Below are 19,686 nucleotides of genomic sequence, written 5' to 3'. Positions count from 1 at the left end.
ACATTGAATTACACTAACAACAAATTTGATGTAATCCCGCAGGTGAAATCTCAGGAGAATAGTATATACATAAACTTTATTTTTGCCTGTGAAAATAAAATATAGATAAATTATTTTCGATATACCTTCACAACATAGATGAAAAGCGACACTAAATTATATTCTTTAAATAGAATTCACATCATGAAAGAGGTTCATTTGGGAGTTTTATATATATATATATTGTCTGTGTAACTTAATTAGTTTTAAAATATTGTTCATCTTATTTTATTATAGGCGATCACTCAGGTATAGTTATGTTTTATGCAACCTAATAATATCGTCACAAAAAAAAATAGTTTCTTTTGGGTGCAGAGGAAGACAATATCTGACCTTAGTACTGTTCATGATTGCCAGATGAGCACAAATCTCCACATTGTGACTTCATCCCCTTACCCTCTTCTACAGTTAACTTCCAAAACCTATTGCAGAAGTGGGCTACACTTGTCTCCACTTTCCATTAAAACAACCAAAATATTTCCAAAATGAGAAGAATCTTAAAGAGTGAAAAACAATTCTTAAAGAGTGAAAATGTTTCACCTAAATTATGTGGGTTCTAGCCTCATATTTAAGTCTAGCTAGGGTTGTTCTAAAGATCACAAAGGATATGAATAAATTTAAAAAAGAAAATCACATATAACTTTGGGTCACTGTATCGTTGACATTGACAAATCGACTCAAAATTACTCTTAACTTTAATAGAGTTTCAACCTGAAATATAATAGAGGATATTTCAAATCATAATCTAAGGTAGAAAGATAAATTTGGACTGTTTTCCTTGATTTTGACACACAAAATTTTTAGTCCACGTTGGAGTTTCGTTAAAGTTAGAGATAAATATGAGACAATATGTAGCAAGAATAATTGACCTAAAATATAATGGAATGGTAAGTGCCAAGAAGTGAAAAGCAAACTTATTATGGGAGGCAATATTTTCAAACAAGAAAGAACCATTGGTTAAAAAGCTAGTCAAATGGCCACTTAAGAATAAAGAGGAAGATTTTAAAGTAATATTCCCATGTTTGTAATCTAGCAAAGAGGGTTATTGGGAATTGAAAATTCCTCAGTTTCACATAATAATTGATTATGCTATTAAAGAAATATTTCACATAATTGATGATGCCATTAAAGAAATAACATAACTCCACTATAATCCACCAACTACAATCCTCACTTTTTTCCTCAATACATCATTCAGATGCTTTTGCAAATTTACTTTACTAAAATATTTTAGACAATTTGTTGTCCAAAGGAATATGCTTTTTCACTCACCTCACTTCTACTTTTTAAGATTATTTTCAGCAGTGGGGAAGGGACAAGAGGCTGCCTAACTTTCTAACCTTATTTTCTTGGGATTACTGAAGAAAGCACATTCTGTGTCCTTTGATTACTAGGTCTATTGCTTTTAGTCTTGTCAATTCTTTCAGCACAATTAGTGCATCAAATATAAATGAAAGTCAATACACTCTATTCATTGTAAATTTGTAATAATAAAATCTATTCAATAAGGTGAGTAAAACAGTATAACTTTACTATTAAGCGTCATTAGGTTTGAAGACAAGTTAATGTTGGATTAGTTATATTGTGATCCTGTTTGGTATGTTGTATTAATTTTGGGATTATCAAATTTTAATATTTTATTCTGGGATTACTATTTCACCCCTGACAGGTATAAATTATCCCGATAATTTTTAATCATGGGATAACTTATTCCAGGATTAGTTACCAAATAAAGGATAAGGTAGTAACCAAACAAGGGATAAGGCGATACTAAATTTTTATTTCAGGATTATTTTTGTCTATCCATCTTGCCAAACGACCCCTTACCGTTATTATCAACATTTCACTTCATCAAAATATCCCTTTATCTTCTTATCCTTCATCAGGTTAGTTCCATTTGCAAGAAATACTAGAATATTTCCCAATTTTCTCCCTCTTTATGTTCAAGGTTACAACAAAATGGCATCCATTGTTAGTCCTTATTTGAGTAATAGGATAGTGGAAAAGGACAAGAATGAGAATATTTTGTTTCTTATAGGGAAGAGGGGGGTAAATAAACAGTATAACTCTAACTAATCTTCAGTCTCCACACAACACAATTCAATTCAGTTCATCAGACTTGTCTCATTTCTTTCATTATTTCAAGCACTGCCCACCACTGCATTAAAATTTCATCAAATTCTTATAAAGTCTTTCCCTTTTTTGCATTTTCAGTTTGTGAACAAAATTTGCAAATCAATCATATAGAACTGCTGTACCAGTAATACAGAAAAAGTTCAACAGATAGACATGATAAGCAGGCAAAGAAAAAGAATCTTCCAACACATGCCCACCAAACAAAGAGAAACCCCACCATTTTCTCACAAGCTACTGAAAAATGGCAGGACAATAGCAAGTTGAGACAGTGAAAGATACATTGTCTCATATATGGAGAAACAAGACAAAATCCAACCATACATTTTCTCAGAACAAGATAGAGAAAAAGACAGTGATCAAGAAGGTAAACTTTAAAGCTCAATTTATTCATAATATTGACAAGAAAGTTTGTTCTTGGGGGGGGATTACATGATAATAGAAACAAAGATTAGTAGACTTATCTCCTGTACTACTAAGACTAAGTCTAAGTCTAATTAGTACAAGTTACAACACTATGACTACCACAACCCCTTCTCTGTTAGACAAAGGATCTCCTTATGTTTGTTGTGTAAATTCACAAACTCTGTTATGTTACAGATCATTAGTCTACAGGTTTAGAACATGCTGCCCTAAATTCTTTACAGGGGTGACTGGAACAAAATATCACCATCACCAATTAGGACCAAAAATCCTTGCTCTTTTTCCTACCTTTTATCTAGACCTAAGATCAAACAAGAAAATGCAGGACAAGTCGATACCATAATGTCCATATCTAACGATCTACTTTCTCCCATTCGTAACGTCCAGGGAGTGGCTTGTCGTTCACTGGATCGAAGTTGTACCTGCATACCATTTAAAAACACGGTCAATTTGAAGAAGGGGATGTATATGTCAGTGCAATTGAGAACCGGCACTTAAAATATGCGAGTCGTGCAAATTCATACTTCTCAATGAACTGTCTCTGCTGCTGCTCTTCTGGACCACCAAAAAAGTCATTCATTTCACGAGCTGTTGGGATAAGTCGACGTGTTGAATTTGGCACTCTGCTGTTATCTTCAGTTGCATTGGTAGGTCTTGTACTGGAACCAGGGGTTTGTATGTTATCCGCGTCCCGGATCAGACTGCAAGGTGTGCTCTCCCTAGTGGTCCTATTAGAGAAAGTGTAAAACCTCTTATTAGTAGCACTAATCAGAGTTATTAGTTCAAAATTTAAACCTGAATCTCAGGGATAGGCTTTGCAAGCCAAAGGTAAAAGACAGATAATATGAAACACACTTTTCATTGCAGCCAAAAATAAATATAAAAGAATGAGATAAAATGAATAAAAATAATTCAATTAGTGGCTGTCAGAAAAGTTCCTCTTTCCTTCACCACCTCCACAAATAAAGAGGAAAAAAAGGCTTGCCTTTTTTCCTCCTCTTATCCATTCAATGCTCCAATCATATAGGGTATCCTACATTCATTTTCAATGGTAAATGTTCCCAACAATGATTGCAACTATTTAAAATTTAAGCAGAAATGGTATCAATATGCATGCACCATGCAGGTACAGACAATAAGCTTTTTTCACCAAGGAATTTTCAAGGACCATAAGATGTACAATGCCACTGTAAACATGTAGTAGTAGTGCAGCTATTTGTCATTTTGATAGGTATTTCTCTTTGGTAGGTAGAACAATCAGGAACTGAGTTCATCTAAGTACCTTATATCATACTCACTATGTCACATCAAATGCCATTTGTAGTTCGATAATTCATTCTTACAACAACAACAACAAACCCAGTGGATTCCCACGAGTGGGGTCTTGGGAGGGTAAGATGTACGCAGCCTTAACCCTACCCTGGAGGGCAGAGAGGCTGTTTCCGATAGAAACTCGACTAATAATTCAGTCTTACTGCAGAACAAAATTCATCAGCACCGTCATGTTGAGGGTGTTATGATCATGAATGGTGCAAAGGAAGATGGTATAATGAGCAATTTATCGAATGTTTGATAGTTAAAGCGGATTTTGGATGAGAAATAGCAGTAACCAAACCAGGAAACTTTTTTGCAAATTTTGATAAAACCACCAATTCTTGCTCTCACATGTAAGATGTCACCAGACACATCAAGAAGATAATACAGATATTTCATTCTTCTATTCAATTTCTACGCATGAAGAGGTGATTATGACACGGAACAAGAAAAAAAAGAGAGGAAAATTCTAGCATTTCAGGAAATCAGGGAATGGGGTGATTTTACTCCATTTAAAAGATGATTTTACTCCATTTAAAAGAACACAGACACACACACACAATTTCTACGCATGAAGAGGCGATTATGACACGGAACAAGAAAAAAAAGAGAGGAAAATTCTAGCATTTCAGGAAATCAGGGAATGGGGTGATTTTACTCCATTTAAAAGATGATTTTACTCCATTTAAAAGAACACAGAGACACACACACAAAAAAAAATTCTACGCATGAAGAGGCGATTATGACACGGAACAAAAAAAAAAGAGAGGAAAATTCTAGCATCACAGGAAATCAGGGAATGGGGTGATTTTACTCCATTTAAAAGATGATTTTACTCCATTTAAAAGAACACAGAGACACACACACATACACACACACACAAAAGAGGCAATTTTCATGATAGGATTAATATATGGTGATATTGAAACCAAATGCAGAACATAAGCAAATTCTTAACAGCATGAAACAAGTCAGACTCTCAATAACCAAAAAGAAAAAAAAAAGGAAAATGAAAGGAAGAAAGCTGTGGAAAGTGACTTCACTTCTAAAAATTCCCTGTGAACCAATACGGCTAGAAGACAATTTTCATCTTGTGCATTTTCCACTTTTTACCGGTAAGCATTCATTACAAAGAAAAAAAGGATAAAAAGGAAAATACTTTTTGATTAAAATTAAAACAATGCAAGGAAAAAAACAAGAAGAAGCAAAAACCAACACTCTATTAATACTAAAGCACAAGAGAAAGAACCAAAAAAACAGGCAGTAATAAAATAATGTAATTTTTCACGAAGGAAAATACCCTTCTATTGAAACTCAATTACGAAAAATCCAGACTAGAAAATTAACCAAAAGCTTTCAATTCTTAAAAAATTGGATTCTCTAATTAACCTATGAACAGAGCATAAACAGGATACTCAGCTAATCCTAACAAATTCAGCTAATTTCTTTCATAATTAAAAAAGAAATAACTAAAAAAAGACAAAAATTTAAACCTCCAACCCACAACCCAAAAAAGAAACATAAGGGGGTCAATTTTCAAAAAAGTGAAGATTTTTAGTACTCAGCTATGAACAGAGGATAAACAAGATACTCAGCTAATGTTAAAAACTGAGACAAACAAAAACAAATTCTTTTTTTAAACCAAAAATATATAAAGGAGGACGGGAATTTTCAAAAAAAGGAAAGATTTTTGGTAGAAATTTAGAACCCTCTAATCATTTCACAAAAAAGAGAAAAATAGTGACATGCATACTGGTTAAATTTAAGCAAATGGAAAAAATTATAAAAAAAGAAAAGAAAAGGAAAACCCACCTCTCTCTACCTTCAAATTCCAACAAATTCTCTCCAAATGAAGCTTCAACTCCCCCTTCACCGCAACTATTATGCTTAATTTCATTCTGGATTTCCTGTAAATTAATTTCCTCCTTTTTCTCTTCACCCAAACGCTCCTCTACAGACCCAGAATTCCAAGAATGCCCTTTCCTCAGCCTAGTAGAACTCGTCCTCGAACTCTGATTATTCTTTACAGGGTTTGGTAAATTAGGATCTTTCAAAGGGTATTTCTGTCTTTTCCCTTCATGGTTTGGTTTCTCTAACCTTCGGCTCCGCAGCTGAAGGTAGGACCCACCACCACCACCACCACCATCACCGCCGCTTCCGTTTCCGTTTGAGTTCGATTTCTGCAGGCGTTGAAGAGCTAGGGTTTTAGCTCTTGTACGGACACCAAGAGGTGATGACTGTGTGTGACTCACCTCTAAAAGAGCAACTTCGCCTGTAGTTTTTGACTTCCTCATGTACTTTCCCATTTCTCTTTCTGGTCCCCCTTTCTTTTTCCGTATGAAAAATCTTCTTCTCCCCTAAACTCTGCTAAGCTCTTCTCATGGAGCTACTAGCTTCAGAGAGAGAGAGAGAGAAGAGATGGGAAGAGAGAGAAAGTACAAAAAAAAAATCAGTTGTTGGTTAGAGGAAGAAGGAGGTTTTGCAGTTGTTGGTTGAAGAGAGAGAGAGAGAGAGAGAGTATTATATATATATATACTGATATATATATAGGAATACTCTTTGTGAATATAGAAAGGGGAAGAAGAAGAAGAAAAATGACAAGATTAAGAGGGTGGGGACTTTGGCTATGTACTTTTGATTATCTCATGATATGTTTCTTTCTTTTTAGTTTATCACCTCTCTCTTTTTTTCTTTCTTTTATATTTTATTTTATAAGGAATTTATTTGTTCTTAATTTTTCTTTTTCTTTTTTTTATGCATGATAGTATATAATAACTGCTCATTTAGTATAAAATTAATGAGTAGATAGATATCAACTCTCCTAGAGTACCACCCTTCCCTTTAATTTAGTTTAGATACGACTTTATGTTTTATGTAGATTGTAGTCAGTGGTGTTCATAAAAATCGAAAAATCGATACTTTTTTTTTGTTTAATTTGATTTTGAATTTTAAAATATGAATAAATTTGGTTTGATTTTAGTTTTAATAAAAAAATAATTGAAAAAATCAAACCAAACCGATCATAGAAGTAGCTATTTATAATTTATTCTTCACTTATATATGTATGTTTTTATACAAAGTTCCTAAAAATGTATGGTGCATGTTAGTCGTTTGCACTTTTAGTCTAATCTTTTGCTATTATAATAATCTAGTTCTTTGTCTTTACATTCTAGTAGTAGTTTTCTTTTGCTAAGTAGGAGAATCTATTTCATGTTAAAAAAAAAATATTTTTAATTGAGTCCTTAAATTATTCATCATTATTTGATTCAATTATCATCAATATATCTTGGTAACCGATAGATTTCTCAAAGAGCAATTGGTTTGATAGTGTTATGTTAAAAATGTAATCGTCGGCATATGTGCTTAGTAGTGTATGTCTCATCTTTAAAAAAATCAAAAAAGCTGACAAAAACCGAAACGATAAAAACTGACTTAATTGGTTTGGTTTGGTTTGATTCCAATATTTAAAAAATGTTGTATAAAAAATATCGAGAAAGAAGAGAGAAATAGGACTATTACATTCCTCACTGTGTAATAGTCTGCAAACATGGGATATAAATCGCACTAGGCAAGCCCTATGCGATAGGCTCGACCTAGAAGGCATTGAAGGAGGATTGATCCCAGATCATCTGTATGGATGACCGCCCTCCAAACCAACAGGGCCATCCCGAAGAGATGAATTGGTATTTCTTATCTTGGTTCCGCTCAACTCTCTCTTTAGAGTTACCCTTATTTGAAAGCAGAAGAAGTAGTTCACTAACCTATTTGAGTACGACTATGCATCAAAAGAGAACACTCCATCTAGGCTATTTTTATAAAGGATATAATCGACAATTCGAATTTGTATATTATCCCTTTCATGCACTGGATCTAGCATGGCAAAATGGTTACTGTATTTATACTGTCCATTATTTCATATGTAACGACATGTCGAACTAAAATAAAAAAACCTTTTTTACTAGGTATAATCCGTTGGACACAGATGTAATTTTTTACTTTTTTGATTCCTTAGATTTTTTTTCCTATTCTTGGTGGTATTAAAATACCGACTTAGTCGTTCAAAAGTCAGACTGTTGTAAGCCCGATACTATTCTATTTACTTTCTCAAATGAGGAACTGATTTATTTTGCTACTGGGGTCATCCCTCACCTATGGTTCAGGAAAGGGGTTGACCGAAATGATTGTAACGAGACACACGAATAAAAGTGAATTAGATCTTACTAGAAAATAGATATATATAGGTACTTAATGGAGTTTTGCCTAGTGGTTAATGAATTGAGAGGACAATCATAATATCCCACGTACAAATTTATCGAGGCAAAAAAAATGTACTATTAGGTCATTTTTGTTTGTCCGGCTAAATCTTGCCGGATAAAGTTACCTAATATTTATACTTGTGAAAGGTAACTGACATGTCTGACAACACCGTCAAATTAAATTTCTTGGTGAAGGACAAGAAAAGATTATAACTAATCACTATATGCGATCACGTAGTTGCACTTAAATGACTTGAATAATAGAGTGTGACACATAACGGTTTTGTTAGGCACTTCAGCCAAAGTTAATAAAGTTGGTATCCAATTCCACCGGGAAAAAAAAAAATGAATTTAGCTATTAACTTTACCGTTAATCTGTTGCTAAATTATTTATAGTTAAAAAAATTTATGATAATTTATTAATAATTAATTGCTAAATAAGATTAGCGATGATTTTTCTGTCGTTAATTCTTGTTTTATTAGCCGTGAACCTTATACATTTTCAATAAAAAGGGTATCCTAGCAACAAATTTTTACATTGGCAGCTCCTTTTGCATGGACACAATCAATCAATCTCAGCTTCACCTTTCTTTTCCATGTAAGTTGTCTTGTTGACGTCAATTGGCAACTAACCCAAAAATTGAGTGATGTTTTTGAACAATTCGGAAAGCTATATAAAGGATTAAAATCTCTGCGACCAAAAAGAGAGGGAGAAAATAAGAGGATAACAAAATATAGATATCGAATTAAAATTTGGGTCTAATTTAATCCTAAAAGTTAGCTTATTACGTGAATATTGTCTAAAACTATATAAGAATATCAAATAAGCATTACCCACCGATGTAAAAACTCAATACCATGCATATCCAAAACCGAACATCTGAAACATGTACAATATAAGATGAAAGATATATATATATACAGAGGCGGACCCAGAATTTGAGTATGACGGGGGCACCATTATCATTAGAGTATATTACCCAAAACTTTATTAGCTAGTAAAAGAATACATATAAACTCTAGGATAGACCAGTAAATAGGTAGCATATTCCACTATATAATATAAACTTACTAAGCAAAAAACTACAATAAAGTAAAAAGAGCTTACGCTTTGATTTCATCATACTCCCCAATTGACTCGCGAACACAAGCTCCAACTTCATCATACTCCCAAATTGACCTACGAACACAAATTTTAAAATAAGTATTCCAAAAAAAAAATATTGCACATCCTTGCGCACACATGAACTAAACTGGAATAAACTTTAAAATGTAAAACAAGCTTAGTGGCCTTAATAGCAATTCGCGACATACAAACGATAATCTACTATTGTCCCAAAAAGAGAACTAAAGAAGGCACAACTTAAATCAAAATACAAACTTCAATATTATAGAATATCTTTAATTGATACTAATATAACAAAAGTACATCATCCACTTATACTTGAACTCGACGCGTTCTCATACTCTGAAAACGGTCAATAATAACATCATTGCTTATATTTGCAAATACTTCTTTTTTAAAGTAACAAACTAAACAATCATTTAAAAATACATCACCAATACTACTACGCAATTCATCTTTGATGTACTTCATGGATGAGAATGCTCTTTCTACCGTTGCAGTCGTGACAGGTAAAATTAGAATCAACTTTATAAGTAAATAAATAAGTGAATATGCCTCCACAAGATTTGCTTCAACCAACGCTTTTGCCAAATCACCAATTCCTTTCAAATCCGAGAATCTAGGGTCACCATGTTTCATGTGCAATATGAAAGTGTCAAGTTGGTGACTAAGATCTCGAAGCTTCAATTCACCAAACTCATCTGGATAATACTTGGCCAATGTCATTATTCTTTCCTTATCAAAATTAGCAAACGAATTAGCTGGATTCAAGCTAGCCATACCAAGAAGCAAGTTACCACTAACAACATCAAAATGACTGTTAAGCTCCTAAAGTTGCAAATCAATCACTGTGTAAAAATGCTCAATACGTAAGTGATGTGAATAAGTAACACTAGAAGGCCTACGCTTTGACTTTCCAGGAATATAGAATTCTTCCATATTGGGCACCAAAATGTCATGTTTAGCACAAAACAAAGAGACTTCATCCATTAATGATTTCCATCCTTCATTTCTCATTTGTTGCAACCTATCCTTTGTAAGGTTAAGAAATATCATGGCATTGACAATATCTTGCTCTTTCTTCTGTAAAGCTTTACTCAGCTCGTTCGACATCAATAATACCTTCAACATCAAGTGAAGCATGAACACAAATTCAAATGAATTAATTTTACTCAAAAAGACTTCTGCTTGCAATCTATCATTAGCCTCGGAACCTTCATATTCAATCACCCCAAGCACATGAACAATAGATGCAAAAAAAAACAACAAAGTTATCTAATATTTTACAATGTGATCCCCAACGAGTGTCACCTGGCCTTTGAAGCCCTCGTTCTTGATTTAATTCTTTCCCACTTTGAACTTCACCACTCTCTAGCAACTGCTCTAATAATTCTGCTTGATGGTCCCGAAGTTTATCTCTACGTTTAAAGGATACTCCAATCACATTCAAGACATTAGAAACTATAGCAAAGAAAGTTTTCACCTCCTTATATTTTTTAGCAACCGCTACAAGCGTCAACTGTAATTGATGAGCAAAACAATGAATGCAATGTGCCGAAGGAGTTTCTTGCAAAATCAAAGCTTTAAGACCATTCATTTTTCCTTGCATATTACTAGCTCCATCATACCCTTGTCCGCGTATTTTGGATGGACTTAATGAGTGTTTTATAAGCAAAGAAAGTATTGCTTCCTTCAAAGATTTTGCAGAGGTATCACCAACACGAACAAGACCAATAAATGGCTCGTTTACTTGGCCTTTTTTGTCAACATACCGCAAAGCGAGGGCCATTTGTTCATGGTGTGAAATATCCTTGGACTCATCAACTAATATCCCGAAATAATCCCCATCTAAATCATTGATTATAACTTTCACGGTTTCTTGTGCACAAGCACCCACAATGTCCTTTTGAATTTTTGGCGAAGTCATCATATCATTTTTTGGAGCATGTTTCAATATGACTCTATCCACTTGAGGGAGCCTCTTTGCAAGCCATTCCAAAAGCCCTAGAAAAAGGCCTTTATTTTTTGAAGAATCACTTTTATCGTGACCTCTAAAAGACAATCCAAAGTACAAGAGGAACCTTGCAACATCGATTGATGCATTTAAACGAATTTGGTGCTCATTTCTTTGTTTCTCAGATTGCTTATCAAAAGCAACTTGAATTGATTGGGATTGATGTGATAAGTCTAACATCTTGTTGAAACACTTGTGGTGGAGGCTATTTACTTGACCAACATGTAAAGCAAGTCTTTCCGAAGCTTTATTCCAAGCCTTAAAGCCCGTTTTTGTGAAAGAGTCACCCGTGCTTCCATGAAAATAATCATTTTTGAATAAATAACAACATAAATAAAATGCGGCATCTTTCTTCACACTATACTCCAACCATCTAGAACACAAATCTTTAAACCAACCCGGACTAAATTGACGTATTTTATTCCCGAATAAAGTCTTAGGAAACTTATGATCAACCGGTTGACAAGGTCCATTTTGAATGTATTATCTTCTTACTTCATCCCGTATTCTAGGACTATATTTATCAATGGGTACTCTCTCTCCAGGATCGGGATTGAGTAATTTCTCATTAAACTCCTCTATAAGATAAGAGGAATTGTTTCTATGAGTAGAAATTAGTTGAGAAGAATTAAACTTCGTCAAAAATACGTCCATCTCAATTCATAAGAACAAGAACTTCCTACAAAAAACGAATCCAATAAATTTAAGAGTCTATCAAGAATACAAACAAACACAATATAAATAGAGCAATACACCCCTTTTATCAAGAATAAAACAAATACAACTTATTGAATACTAATACTACAACTCTATAAAAGTACCACTTGATATCTTCACTAACATTTACTTGTAAATTCTAGCTATGTTGCATAATTTAATTATATTTTAATACTTAATATTTTCACTAACCTTTAAATGTAGTGTTGGTTGCTAGCACAGTATAATTGAAATTGCGTGTCAAAATACTTAATTGACTTCTTTTTGTATATCAAGAATCAGAAACTTAAACATAAATTAAAAAATATGGAGACAGTCATTCTTAAACAACCATTCTTAAATAATTTGGAGCGTCTGAAAAATAGAAAGAGAAGCCATTCTTAAAGTTAAATAGCAAAAAATTAAGAGACCACTAAATTCCAGAGAAAATAGAAGCTCAACCTAAACAAAATTATTTGAATAATAGATTTGGGGTTTACCTAATTACCATTTACCAAGAATACCTTTACTGGAGATTCTTGAACCAAAATTTTTAAACCAATTGCTGCTCATTACATGATAACTCTGCACTATATATATCTTTATGAATATGTGAGTGTGTTCTCGAGTGTTTGATCAAGTTTATAGCTTCTGTAGTTCTGTATCTTGGCTGTTGTTTATTGACTTGATTTTAGTATTGTATTTATTTAGATAATGATTTAAACAAAAGCATATGTCATTTGTTGTGAGCCCATATTTAAGCTTTCTACAGTTTTACTCTAATATCTTTAAAGAGGTCAAGTTGGTGGACTGGATGTAAATTAACATCCATCTCCAATTCTCCATGCTCTTAATCTCTTATAATTTATAAATAAAAAATAAGTTTCAAAGTAAGAGAAGCACTAATCAGAGATTTGATGCCTGCTATTTTTTCAAAGTAATGAGAGGAATTGAGATTGAGGAAGAAGGGTTCTCCATTTTGAAGTGAGAAGTAACTGCCTGAGAGATGAGTTAACGGGAGGCGAGCTTTGATTTTTGATTGAGGAAGAACCGAAGAAGTGAAGAACTGGAGAAGGGTTTAGTCTTTAGGGAATTGACATTTGGGGCTTTTGATTAGGGTATTGACTATTATCTATAACTATTAAAAATTTAAAATATAATTGAATTGAGAAAAGGTAAAATAAAAAATTATAAATTAGTGAACTGTTGACTAGTGACTAATAAATAGTACTATTGTACTAGTATATAATTCCAGTTATAAGAAGTAAAATAAACTTTTAAAAAGAAGAAGTAAAAGGCGGGTTTCGAACCCGCATCGTATGACAAGAAGCAGAGCTTATGCTTAGAGGCGGACCATTGCTCCAGGCATAATTTCGTTAATGAGGGGGCCAAGAAAAATATTTAAGGGGTCCCCAAAGTATATACAGCTATACATAAAATATATATACAGGGTTTTTGTCAATGTTAACGGGTTCACGTGACCCCTCAAGGACTGGTGTAGGTTCGCCTCTGTATATATATATAAGTTTTGGTATTATTAGTCCCTTATTTGATAATATTTTTTAATCTATGTATAACTAAAATTTGTATTAGTTATACATCATATGCAGTCTATTCTTATACATAGCAAAATATAGCATTAGAAATACCATAATTTTTAATACATGAATAAGCATGTATAAGGTAAAATTGCTCTTTCAAAACCTTTTTTAAATACATTAAAGAATATGAAAGGTATTTCTTTAAACAAATAATTTTAAAAAAAAATTATATCATGCATATTATTTTTAGTATACCAAACCAAACAATTGATAAGAAATAGTCCTAACATAATAAATTCTATCATTATTAGTTTCAGCATTACTAATACACCTTATCAAACGACCCATAAAAGATGAAGTTACGAAGCAACAGGGGCGGACACACTATGAGACAAGCGGTATCATGTGACACCGCTTCGTCGAAATTTTTATTACCGCTTCATCGAAATTTTTATTAATTATATATATATATATATAGTATATAAAATAAAAATATTGAGCATAATATTAAAACTGACACCGATTTTTATTATAGTAATTTATTCTTTTTTTTATTTTTTTTATTTTTAACATCGTTTACTAAAAATTCTGCGTATGCCTTTGCGAAGCAAAACTTCTGACCTCTTAAGGTTGAGGTTCACACCCCACGAATCTTTAACTTTAATGTTTATAATTGTACTCCACATTTAAAATTGATAAAATAAGAAAAAATATAAACATAACAAACAGAAATAGCTCAAGACGAAAAAATTATTTATGAGTTGTGACCCTAATAATTAGATTGAAAAATATAGAAATTATGATATTTTCATCCCCCTAACTTTAAGGGCACCTCGCTAATTATCGCCTTTAACTCGTGATATCATACGAGTTGTATTGCTCGAGATTTAATTCTTCAAACAGTGAAACATCGGATTCCTCCTATAATGTCTACGTGGAAAGAAAAAACTTCTAAATGTTGAAAACTCTTTCACGCTCTATATCCAACTCGCACGCCACGCGCCTCTTTTGATAATAAATAAAATAAAATACTTAAAGACTTAACCTAAATAATCCCTCACGACAAGTGAGGCTTACTCTCGTTGGTAAAAGCACCTTCACCCACGATTATTAGGTCCTGGGTTCGAATATCCCTGGAGGGGAAGTGTAAAAACATTATAGATCCTCTTAATTTGGGAGGAGTGTATATATATATATATATATATATATATATATATATATATATATATATATATATATAATTAATATATGATATGTGTATAATCTTATATAATTAGTGTATAATCTATTTATACCGACCAATGTTTTAAAAGACATTTTCGGGCGAGCCCTAGGGCAAGGTACACCAAAAATGCCCCGAGGCGATGGTGGTGGGCAAACATCTCAAGAGACGTATGCCCAACAATTCGGGACGTACATCCGGGCGTTAAGACGCGTTTTTATAGTGAGGCGTAGGCTCCAGATACTTTTTCAAATTAAAACAATATTTGTTGAATAAGTCCTTAATATAATACCTAAATTCTCAAAAGTCAGCTTGTAATTACTCAAAAGTCTTAAAAAGGAACTGAAACATTAAATTTAAAAGTCAAGAACTTTTTTTTTTATTGCTAGAAGCCCTAATTTATGATTTTTTTAATTTTTTATCTTGTCCGCTAGTCCGTTACGAATAATCAATTTTTTTAAAATACAAAGAGATCTCTATTCAATAGTAACAAGTTCAAAGTTCAAATTGCAGGTTAGTCATCTTTTTTGAAAATTTTATTCTTTTCAACTCTAGTAACTTGTGCTTGTAAGTAGCGTATAATGGATTTTTTTGACTAGTTTTTTGCGGGGATGGAGCACATCTATATATATTTCACATATTTATAGTTTCCTTCAATTTTTATGTAATTTTACCTATTTATAAATATTTATTGTAATTATATTATTTTATAAAATATTAAAAATTAAATACCCATTGGATTTACACCCCGTGCCTCGGGGCTTACGCCTCGTTGAGGCATTTGTAAAACGCTCCGCCTTATGCCCACGCCTTTTCACTGTCGGGACCGTGATAGCGCCTAACATTTCACTTGCTAGACAAGCCGCAAGACACCTACAAATCAACCAGTATAATTTAACAGTGTATATACAAATAACAGTAATGAAGAGCTAGACAATAATTATCGGGAGGGGAAAACATGCTGGGGGAAATACGAGATAAGGAACTACAACAGAATGATAACAACCAATACACTATGAATCAACAGAAACAATGAATACAGTAAAGGAAAAATGCACGACATCACCCTTCGTGCTTTTACTTTCAATCTCACCGTAAATCAATAGAAACGGCACGGCATCACCCTTCGTGCTTTTATTCTCAATCTCACCATAAATCAATAGAAACGGCACGACATCACCCTTCGTGCATTACTCTCATATCATGTCACGACATCACCTTTCGTGCATTAACACTCACAATTTGGCACGGCATCACCCTTCGTGCATTAACACTCACAATATGGCACGACATCACCCTTAGTGCATTAACACTCTCCCTTACCATAATGCAATGCATAAATAACAACAGGGAGATAGAATAATAAGTACAAACCTTACTTCAACATTTGGTTCTACAATATCAATCTCAACTTTGAAATAAATTCTCAATTATCACCAGAAAATCCGTAAACATGATAAGAATGATGAATTTAACAACACTAGTATAAACACATAGCAATTAGGCATAGGAAAGAGGCAGTATAAGAAAAACGGAAGAAACATGGAAAACAGGTAAATTGGTGGCGCATAAGTACTCATCACCTCACATATACGCCGCTCATATGAATTTCACATAGTAAATAGTCTAAGGTTCCTAATTCCCTCAAGTCAGGGTTAGACACAACACTTACCTTGCTCCGAAGGCCACTTACTTCTCAATCACAACTTTTCCTCTAGAATTCACCTCCAAACCACTCGTATCTATTCAAAAATGACTCAATAATATCAAATATTGCTAAAGAAATCAATTATATTGCATAAATTAATTTTTTCAAATTTTCCTCCAAAAAGTCAAAATATCGACCCCAGGCCCGCTTGGTCAAAACCCGAGGTTCGTACCAAAATTCATTTACCCATTCACCCCCGAGCCCGAATATATAATTGGTTTTGGAATCCGATCTCAAATTGAGGTCTAAATCCCCAAATTTTTGAAATCCCTAGTTTCTACCCTAACCCCTAATTCTACCATGAAAACTCTAGATTTTAGGTTGATAATTCTTAAAATGTAATGGGTAATTGAAAAACAATGGTTTAGAATCACTTACCAATACTTTGGGGAAGAAAACAACTCTTGAAAATCGCCTCTTGTCCGTTTGGTTTTTGAGAAAATGAAGTAAATGGCCAATTCCCGTTTTGATTCTGTTTTAAGTGCTGGGCGACAGTGTGCATCGCGTTCGCGATGCCACTGTCGCGTTCGCGAAGAGCATTGGCTGCCAAGCCTTCGCGTTCACGAGACCGTGTTCGCATTCGCGTAGGCTATCCCCTGACCTTCGCGTTCGCGAGACATTGCTCGTATTCGCGATGAAGGAACGACCAACCCTCCCCACGTCCCTAAGTGCTTCACGTTCGCGATGAGACGGTTGCGTTCGCGAAGGGTAAATCCCCCATCACTTCACGTTCGCGACCAGGCCTTCGCGTTCACGAAGAAGAGATTTTCAGCCTCACTAGTTTACTCTTCGCGTTCGCGAGGGGACCTTCTCGAAGGCGAAGAAGGTCATGCGAGAACACCAGAATCTGCAGAAAACCAAAAGTTTCAAAGTCCAAAAACATCTAGAACACCAGAATCTCCAAACCAAACATGCACACAAGTCTAAAAACATCATACGAACTTGCTCGCGCGATCAAATCGCCAAAATAACACCTAGAACTATGAATTTAGTACCAAATCAAATAAAATTCTCAAGAACACTTTAAAATTCCTATCTTCTCAACTGGACGTCCGAATCACGTCAAATCAACTCCGTTTCTCACCAAATTTCACAGACAAGTCTTAAATATCATAATGAACCTGTACCGGGCTTCGGAACAAAAATACGGACTCGGTACTAACAATGCCAAACATCACTCAATTCTTAAAAATAAATAATTTTTAGACTTTTAATTTTCATCAAAAATTCATAATTCGAGTTAGGGACCTCCGAATTCCATTCCGGGCATACGCCAGGTCCCATAATTCGATACGGACCCATCGGGACTGTCAAAACATGGATCCAGGGATGTTTACCAAAAATGTTGACCGAAATCAACAAAAATCAACTTTTAAGGCATAAATTCTTATTTTCATCAGTTTTTAACATAAATGTTTTCCGGAAATACTCTCAGACTGTGCACGCAAATTGAGGAGGGTAAAAATGAGATTTTAAGGCTTAAGAGTGCAGATTCGAGTTCTAAAACATAAGATGACCTTTTGGGTCATCACATTCTCCACCTCTAAGACAACCGTTCGTTCTCGAACGGACATAGAAAAGTACCTGAGCTGGTAAAAAGGTGGGGATATCTACTCCGCATATCGGACTCGGACTCCCAAGTAGCTTCCTCAACAGTCTGACCTCTCCATTGCACTCGAACTGAAGGGTAACTCTTTGATCTCAACTGGCAAACTTGCGGCTAGAATAGCCACCGGCTCCTCTTCGTAAGTCAAATCCTTGTCCAACTGGACAGAGCTGAAATCTAACACATGGGACGGATCGCCGTGATACTTTCGAAGCATGGACACATGGAATACCGGATGAACAACTGCTAAACTAGGTGGCAACGCAAGCCTGTAAGCCATCTCTCCCACTCTCTCTAGAATCTCAAAAGGTTCGATATACCTAGGGCTCAACTTGCCCTTCTTTCCGAACCTCATTACACCCTTAATGGGTGATAACCGAAGCAACACTCTCTCTCCAACCATGAATGTAACATCATGAACTCTGCGGTCGGCATAACTCTTCTGCCTGGACTGAGCTATGAGAAGTCGATCTTGAATAATCTTGACCTTATCCAAGGCATCCTGTACTAAGTCTGTGCCCAACAACCGAGCCTCTCCCAGCTCGAACCACCCAACTGGCGACCTGTACCACCTACCATATAATGCCTCATAGGGAGCCATCTGAATGCTCGACTGGTAGCTGTTATTATAGGCGAACTCTGCAAGGGGCAAGAACTGATCCCACGATCCTCTGAAGTCTATAACACATGCACAGAGCATATCTTCCAAGATCTGAATAGTGCGCTCGGGCTGCCTGTTGGTCTGAGCATGAAACACTGTGCTCAACTCAACCCGCATGCCCAAATCACACTGTACTGCTCTCCAAAAGTATGAGGTAAACTGCGTACCTCGATCAGAAATGATAGACACGGGCACACCGTGAAGACGGACGATCTCACGAATGTAAATCTCTGCCAACCGCTCCGAAGAATAGGTAACTGCCATAGGAATAAAGTGCGCTGACTTGGTCAACCTGTCCATAATGACCCAAACTGCATCGAACTTCCTCTGAGTCCGTGGGAGTCCAACAACAAAATCCATAGTGATACGCTCTCACTTCCACTCATGAATCTCTATCTTCTGAAGCAAATCACCAGGTCTCTGATGCTCGTACTTTACTTGCTGACAATTTAGACACCGAGCTACATGTGCAACTATGTCTTTCTTCATCCTCCTCCACCAATAATGCTGCCGCAGGTCCTGATACATCTTGGCAGCGCCCAGATGAATAAAATACCAGGAACTGTGGGCCTCCTTAAGAATCAACTCATGAAGTCCATTCACATTAGGCACACAAATACGACCCTCCGTCCTCAAAACTCCGTCATCTCCAACAGTAACCTGCTTGGCACTACTGTGTTGCACTGTGTCTCTATGGATAAGTAAATGAGGATCATCATCCTGCCAATCTCTGATACGCTCAAACAAAGAAGACCGAGCAACTGTACAAGCTAGAACACGGTTGGGCTCAAAAACATCCAACTTCACGAATTGATTGGTCAGGGCCTGAACATCCAATGCAAGCGGTCTCTCACCAACTGGAATATAAGCAAGGCTACCCATACTAGCTGACTTTCTACTCAAAGCATCGACCACCACATTGGCCTTCCCGAGATGATACAATATGG

General features: G+C 34.9%; 2 protein-coding genes across 2 annotated transcripts; both read right to left on the bottom strand.

Annotated features, from left to right (window-relative positions):
• Nucleotides 1-2,540: 2,540 nt before the first annotated feature.
• On the bottom strand, nucleotides 2,541-6,411 carry LOC107830774 (cyclin-dependent kinase inhibitor 5). The gene is made up of 3 exons (XM_016658417.2): nucleotides 5,722-6,411; nucleotides 3,120-3,323; nucleotides 2,541-3,017 (listed from the first exon to the last, which is right to left on the bottom strand). Exons 1-3 carry the CDS (start codon nucleotides 6,213-6,215, stop codon nucleotides 2,948-2,950), a joined length of 768 nt encoding a protein of 255 aa, XP_016513903.1. The 5' UTR covers nucleotides 6,216-6,411; the 3' UTR covers nucleotides 2,541-2,947.
• A 2,319-nt stretch (nucleotides 6,412-8,730) lies between these two features.
• LOC107822487 (uncharacterized) lies at nucleotides 8,731-11,485 on the bottom strand. The gene is made up of 4 exons (XM_075231796.1): nucleotides 10,603-11,485; nucleotides 10,183-10,505; nucleotides 9,721-10,119; nucleotides 8,731-8,793 (listed from the first exon to the last, which is right to left on the bottom strand). The coding sequence occupies exons 1-4, from the start codon at nucleotides 11,483-11,485 to the stop codon at nucleotides 8,731-8,733; spliced, it is 1,668 nt and encodes a 555-aa protein (XP_075087897.1).
• Between the last annotated feature and the right edge of the window lie 8,201 nt (nucleotides 11,486-19,686).

The sequence above is a fragment of the Nicotiana tabacum genome, chromosome 15, assembly GCF_000715075.1.
Source record: "Nicotiana tabacum cultivar K326 chromosome 15, ASM71507v2, whole genome shotgun sequence".
Lineage (NCBI taxonomy): Eukaryota > Viridiplantae > Streptophyta > Magnoliopsida > Solanales > Solanaceae > Nicotiana > Nicotiana tabacum.
This window is presented reverse-complemented; position numbering and strand designations above follow the sequence as displayed.